The sequence below is a fragment of the Macrobrachium rosenbergii genome, chromosome 9 (assembly GCF_040412425.1).
Source record: "Macrobrachium rosenbergii isolate ZJJX-2024 chromosome 9, ASM4041242v1, whole genome shotgun sequence".
NCBI lineage: Eukaryota > Metazoa > Arthropoda > Malacostraca > Decapoda > Palaemonidae > Macrobrachium > Macrobrachium rosenbergii.
In genome coordinates, this window is record NC_089749.1 from 42,939,090 (window position 1) to 42,947,183 (window position 8,094).

At 34.5% G+C, this 8,094-nt stretch overlaps 1 protein-coding gene across 2 annotated transcripts in view; it reads left to right on the forward strand.

Annotated features, from left to right (window-relative positions):
* LOC136841738 (uncharacterized) overlaps positions 1 to 2,804 on the forward strand; it is a 33,178-nt gene extending 30,374 nt beyond the window's left edge. For both annotated transcript variants that reach the window (XM_067108992.1, XM_067108991.1), the window contains exon 7: positions 278 to 2,804. In XM_067108992.1, coding sequence (XP_066965093.1) covers positions 278 to 293 — 16 coding nt within the window. In that variant the 3' untranslated portion in view covers positions 294 to 2,804. The remainder of the gene's footprint in view (positions 1 to 277) is intronic.
* Positions 2,805 to 8,094: the final 5,290 nt, after the last annotated feature.

The window sequence follows — 8,094 nt, forward strand, 5'->3', positions numbered from 1 at the left end:
AGCCTTAATGTGCCTGTGCTGTCCTAAGCAGTGAATGAGATGTTTGGTAGTCTGTCGACTGAAGTGGGTCATATCTGCAGGGGAAGGGAACAGGGCTAGCAACCTCATCTCAAAATACTTGCTGAGACCCAGGAGGTTTACACATTTTGCGATTTTAGGGCCAAAGTCGTAGGGCAAAACAGAATTGGTAATGTCAGACAAAAAAAAACAGAGCATGCCCCTTAGCTCCATCTTCTCGGAAGCACTTGGTACTAAACAATCGTTTGTTTCATTTCAGTGACGACGGATGGTGAACCTAGTGTAGGTTTGGATTCCATGGTGATGAAGATCAGCCGGCCAGAGACTTAAAGTCTTTTTGGCCAGAGGATGATATTCGTCATTATATTAGTCCACTACAGCACAACTTTCTCACGTGGATCATAAATAGTTCCATTATATTTTTGACAACTTTTCAAGCACAAAATACACAAAATACAAAATGCATGCATTTAGGTACAATAGAAGCGATGTTGAGAAAGATAGAAGTAATCCGCTGGCTATCAAACCATTCTCTGGAGAGCAGGGAGAAACCAAGTTCGAGGTTAAGTGCCTTTGCAGAGGTTGAAGTAGGTGGGTAGTGTCGTCAGTGCACCTCACTTAAGGTTCTTTGCAGCATCCCTTCGGCTCTTAGCTGCAACCCCTTTCATTCCTTTTTCTCTCTACCTTCCTTTATACGCTATTTCTTCCATCTGACTTTCTACCCTCTTTAACAATTGTTTCCGAGTGCAGCTGTAAGGTTTTCTCATACATTTTGCAAACCTTCTTACCGTTAATTTCCCTTTCAGCGCTGAATGACCTCATAGGTCACAGCGCTTGGTTTTTGGCCTAAATTTTATATTCCAATTCTTCATCTCTTTCTTTCCCTTCCGTCATTTCCCCTCAAAGAACGTTCAGTTGCGATGAAGCTCACTTACCAAATCTATTGGCCTTTATAGCACGACCCACATTAAACGACGGCACGATTTGCGTCAAAACAGACTTTGCAGCATCCCGAGGTGTGTCTTCGTAAAGAAACCCTTAGTGGCATTTACCTTTTTCCAAATAAACAAAGACAATCATCCTGGTAAGTAACCTCCATAATCTTAGTTACCCTGGTACCAGTTTCTCAGATTCGTGTCTTTAGGCTACAGTCAACTAGACGTATTTAAAAGGCAAAAACATTTTACCACAACCATTCTGTTCTACAGCAACCACTTTATTACAAACCGCATTGAGAATTCATTTGTAAAATATGGAGCCTATGTACCACTAAGTTTTCTAGAATTTGTATTTTACTTCATTCGCTAATTTACAAATTCCTTCGGTAGTTTACAGTTTTCATTTCCGTAATAAGCAGAAACGATAGCAAATAAAGAGACCCATTAACACAAATACCATTTCATATGATACAGCCACATGAAGCATTCCATATTTAACGGCAGTCATGTTAAAATCCTCCAAACGTCTTTGATTACTAAGTTCGACTATTTCGCTCATTTATCTCCTATTCGGCGTCAAATTCACAAACTCACTAAGCCACTAATACCCGTAATAGTTACTATCCTAAACAACCAACCCTGAGAATTATTAGTCTTTAAATTGGTTTCATGGACAGAATTGAATAGAATAGAGCATTAAAGCCTAAGGCCAAGCGTTGGGACCTATAGGGTCATTCAGCGCTGAAAGGGAAAATTGAGAGTAGAAAGGTTTGAGAGGTGTAATAGGAGAAAAACCTCGCAGTTGCATTATGAAACAATTGATAGGAGAGGGTACAGTAAAAGGAATGAAAGGGGTTGTAGCTAGGGGACGAAGGGGCGCTGCAAAGCGTCTCAAGTTAAGTTATGACTACGGTGCACTGCCGGCGCTACCACCCATGGATGGTTGTAAAATAAATGGTCATTATCCTATACTAGTGACATATTAAATTGAATGGAATACGAAATTTAGGCAAAAAGCATAGCCCTGAGACCTATGAGGCTATTCAGAATCGAAGTGACCTATTAAGCGGAAATCGTTTCAACAAATTATTAAATGTTTTTGGTGAAAGAAACTTTGTATCTCAAAGCTTTGGTCAGCCAGATTTGCTTGCCAAACGACCTCCACTCTCCCCACATCTCCATCCCTAAACCCCTCCCCCATAAAAAGGTCGCACAATACTTTAACAAGAATTTAACGTCAGTATTTCAGATTTTTTTTTTACTATCATGTACAACTTAAAATTCTTTTCACCTGCGTTGAATCCTATATTTAGCCAGGTAGCTTAAGACCTTTGTCCCTGGAAGTGTAACTGACCATCACATTATCAAATTTTCATACCAATGAATGGAAATAATTTCTTTGCGCTAGCTCCGTGAAACAAACAGTTTCATATTTAGTTTTACCATATAATTACACATTGTTCTAAAGTAGTAAAATTAAGTCATTTACATATTTCTTTTTTGCTCCCAAATCTCAATACATTTAACGGCGCTCTTGGTACTGTACATTGTTCATTGGTATGGAGTCAGATATCAGCTCGTTGTCCCACAAATGAGCTAAGGGCATTTGAGTCGTCACAAACAATTCCCAAACCACATTTCCACTGAAAGTGTTGAGCAACGGAATTTTCAACAATTCCGTGAGGGTGGCTTCCATTAACTTGCTTAGGTTTAAAATTTGATTCAGGCCTTTCACATGTGTATTCACTCACACGTGAATACTGTTAAACAGTCTGATATATTTCGAAATTAAGTAGTTTTTACCTTCAACATATGTAATTATATGGATAATAAAGCAGATTCCACATACTTCGTTTTCCCATTTTAAAATACCAAGGAAGTAGTCAAGAACTGAAAACTAAAGACTCATTATTTATAGGCTAAATAAAAAACAAATTATAATACACAGGCAAATGGTAGGTTTACGACTGCAGAATATCCGAGGAACGTAACCTACAACCTTCTCAGGATTCTAATGAAAAGCGCAGCAGGGAAAATTTAGAAATTAAATGCACAGAAGCCTATACGTCTATCTTGTCTTGTCGACATCTTGCATCCCTAGAGATATCAGCCGGACACTGAAAGGTTCGCAAATCCGCGCCGTGTCTGCACACTTTCTTGAATTCTGGTTCCTCCAAAGTTATGACCTATACCTATTTCTTGAAATAGGTATGATATCTTTTACTTCGAGGATAATTAGCATATAAAAACCGAGTTACGTTTCTCCAAACAAGCCCAAAAAAGGTTTTTACCCACTGAGAACTTGTAATCATCTGGAGTAAGATTATCTCGTACATTTTATACCATAATTATGCATTAAGGGTGTATAACAAACATTTATAACTTTACAATGCCATATTTTGCTTCTGACGCCATTTAAAGTTAAAATCTTTCACTATACGTAGAAACCACTCCAAACAAAATAAGTATACTAAATGTACTATTCTGAAAATGGCCAAAATCAAAATTAAGATAACCCACATACTATGATCAAAGTCGTATTCCTAAAAAGATACCTTTGGTCTTTCAAGAATTCAGGTAAAAGTTAAAGAAACCGCTGAACTTTAAAATAAAGCAACGAAGTTGTGTAAAGTGAGCTCTTATTAGGAAAGAAATGATTACACCATAGATCAGTTTTGCCACTAATCATCACCAAAAAGATTCAACAGTTCCTAACTCAGTACACTGCATTTAAAAATGTATATTGGTATGTACAGTACATACATTAACTACTGTCTTGTGACCTTTTAAACATTTCAGGCACTACTGTATATAGCAAATACGATCAAACACCTGATTGCCATGGATAGCTTGACGAACACTGACGTTCATTACAGCATCGAATTTACTTAATTAATGGATACCAACAATTGCATCCAACTCGTGTGATAATATCTTTACAACCTCACTATCTATGTTAATGCGTATTTCCCATACTCAAAGCCTTGTTGACGGATACTAATGAAAACTCATGCCTTGATGATGGAGAGCATCCCAAAATCACTGCCTGTGTTCGTGAAACAGTTCCACAGCGCACTGTTCAAGAAAACATCTATGACCAGCCCCACAACGCACTGCCCTTATCCAAGGATAGTATAAATGTCTCAGTGTCTTGTGATCATGAACAGCATTATAATCATCGTGCCGATAGTACCATTTATTCTGTGTTCACGGATGGCCTAACACGCACTTGACAGGGTTAATGGAAAATAAATTCAGTGCCCACGTTCATGGATGGCGTAACAAAACTATTGCCAGTATTCGTGGGTAACATCACAAAACCATTGCCAGTGTTTATGAGTAACATTACAAACTCATTACCAGTATTCAAGAGCAACTTCCAAACTCATTGCTTGTGCACGTGTGTCAAACTTATTGCATGTGTTTATGAGGAACAAACTCATTGTTTGTGTACACAGAGTAAAACTCATTGCTTGTGTTGATAGAGAAAACTCATTGCCCATGTTCATAGAGTAACAAACTCATTACCTGTGTTCACAGAGTACTAAAGTCATTTCCTGTGTTCATAGAGTAATAACTCATCGCCTGTGTTCATGAGTAACAAACTTATTCCCTATGTTCATTGGGTAACGAACTCATCGCCTGTGTTCATAAAGTTCATTGCCTTCATTCATAGAGTAACAAACTCATTGCATGTTTTCAAACAGTAAAGGCGAAACTGTTGGGACAAATTAAGAACTCCATTTCCTTTTTCCTCTGGTTTCTCCTTCGTTTTCGTTTGAATACATCGAATACATATATATATATATATATATATATATATATATATATATATATATATATATATATATATATATATATATATATGAAATATTTTCTGTTAAAACAGTAATCCATCTACTAGAGCCCATAAAAACGCCAAAAGGTAGAAAGTTATTGCTATATTTCAGAGACCAAAATGTGTCCCTCTACTGGCAAGTATACTATTATTAGATATATATATATATATATATATATATATATATATATATATATATATATATATATATATATATATATATATATATATATATATATATATATATATATATATATATATATATATATATATATATATATATATACTTTATATACTTTATATATATGTGTATATATACAGTATACATATAAAACATCATGTTGTCTCTGTTCATTGATCTGTATGCTAATTGTTCTTTTTATAGTACTGTTAGATTTCTCGAACGTTGTGAATTATCAGTGCCAATTGTTAGGTTTGAATCACTGTATGTAACATCCAGTGTTCAAAGGAGGTTAAAGAACAACACAAAGAAAATAGTTATCTCTCTCTCTCTCTCTCTCTCTCTCTCTCTCTCTCTCTCTCTCTCTCTCTCTCTCTCTCTCTCTCTCTACGACTAAAGGATAATTTGATTAAGAAAATGGTGATACCGATAAATTTCATCATCTATTTTTAAAGATTTTCCTTTACCCTTGCAATGAAACTGCCACTGTTGTCAAATACGAAATCTTAGGCTCGGAAATTACTGGCAACCCGTTCACAGTCATCATATATGGACCTCACTTTGCTGTCTTTACCTTGTTAGACCTCTGCTGTCGTTTTCAGCTTTCTCACTGTCGGATGGATTTTCAGCATCCTCTCTTGTGCAAGAATTTTGTACTTAACTTTCATTTAGTTATAGTACTTGTGTATTGTTTCATGTATGACAGTTTTTTCGTTCTATATCTTCTGTGAAGTTCCAGAATTTATCCATAAGTAACGACAATTAGTTATTCGACTGTTTTTGCGTATATATATATATATATATATATATATATATATATATATATATATATATATATATATATATATATACAAATATATATATATACCTATATATATATATATATATATATATATATATATATATATATATATATATATATATATATATATATATAAATATATATATATATATATAGATATATATATATATATATATATATATATATATATATATATATATATATATATATATATATATATATATATATATATATATATATATATATATATAATATATATATATAAATATATATATATATATATATATATATATATATAAATATATATATATATATATATATATATATATATATATATATATATATATATATATATATATATATATATAATCATGATAATCTACTAAATGTTGCTTAATATAAAATTCACGCTACCTTGGGAATATATCCGATGGAGAATTATCACCGAAGGGGGATTTATAAGTGATAAATGGATTGGTACTGTCGGGTCACGAACCCTCGACACAGAACTTATCCAGCAACTCCAGTCGACGTTACCACTGAGCTATCAAGACAGGTATAAGTGAATGCCGAGTCTGCTGTACTGTTTTTACCCGTCGTGAGTGGGGAAGTTGTACTTAGCCTCGGCATTAACTCACCTCCGCCATGATAGTTCACTGGTACGTTTGGAACACGCAGCTCTTATTGTGAAATTTTTTATCACATCATGATTTATATACAATCATGAAGCTACAAATGTTGTTAATATAAAATTCACGCTACCTTGGGAATATTTCCGATGGAGAATTATCACCGACGGGGAATTTATAAATGATAAATGGATTGGTACTGCCGGGTCACGAACCCTCGACACAGAACTTGTCCAGAGTCAATGTTACCACTGAGCTATCAAGACAGATATAAGTGAATGCCGGGTCTGCTGTACTGTTTTTACCCATCGTGAGTGGGCGAGTTGTCCTTAGCTTTGGCATTAACCCACCTCCACCATGATAGTTTATTGGTACGTTTGGAACACGCAGCTCTTATTATGAAATTTTTCATCACACCTTGATTTATATACAATCATGAAGCTACAAATGTCGCTTAATATCAAATTCACGCTACCTTGGGAATATCTCTGATGGAGAATTATCACCGAAGGGGAATTTATAAGTGATAAATGGATTGGTACTGCTGAGTCACTTATAAATATAATATATATATATATATATATATATATATATATATATATATATATATATATATATATATATATATATATATATACATACATATATATATATGTATATATATATATATATATATATATATATATATATATATATATATATATATATATATATATATATATATATATATAAATGGATGGATGTATGTGTGTATGTTCCAGCATAACTCTGAAATACATTGAGCAATTTCAACATATGACTTACTATCTGGGAAAGAATACTTTTGGGGGTCAGACATGTAAAAATAACCGAAAACGACAGATATCATAGTGTCTAATCCATAGTTTTCGAGGTCACAGAGATGAATAGTGACATTCCCAATGCCCCTTTAGTCGAAGTTAAGCGGGGTGAGAAGGGGTTAAAAATAAAATGTTAGAAATGACAGATATTAGTCTCTAATCCATAGTTTTTGAGGTCGCTGAGATGAATAGTGACACTCCCAATGCCCTTTAAGTCCAAGTTCAGCTCCGATAAAAGCGAGGGGAGGGGTGAGAAGGGGTGAAAAATAAAATGTCAAAACTGACAGATATTAGTGTCTAATTTATAGTTTTCGAGGTAGCTGAGATGAATAGTGACATTCCCAATGCCTTTTAGGTCCAAGTTCAGCCCTGATAGGAAAGGGGGACGGGGGTGAGAAGGGGTGAAAAATAAAATGTCAAAAATAACAGATATTAGTGTCTAATCCACAGTTTACAAGATCACAGATGAATGTGACAGTCCTGATGCCCTTCAAGTCCAAGTTAACCCCCGATAGGAATGGGGGGGGCAGGGTGAGAAGGAGTGAAATATAAAGTGTCAAAAAATGCTAGGCAATGTAACTGAAGCAACCATCTTAACAGGAAAGGTAGAGAGAGATAGAGAGAGAGAGAGAGAGAGAGAGAGAGAGAGAGAGAGAGAGAGAGAGAGAGAGAGAGAGAGAGAGTTTATCAGTTGTCATTCAGAGTTTTCCCAGGCACTACCAGGTTGGTCAGCTAGTGTGTGTGTGTATATATATATATATATATATATATATATATATATATATATATATATATATATATCATCAACACACAATCACGTGTGGAACAGAAATAAATTTCTGACTCACG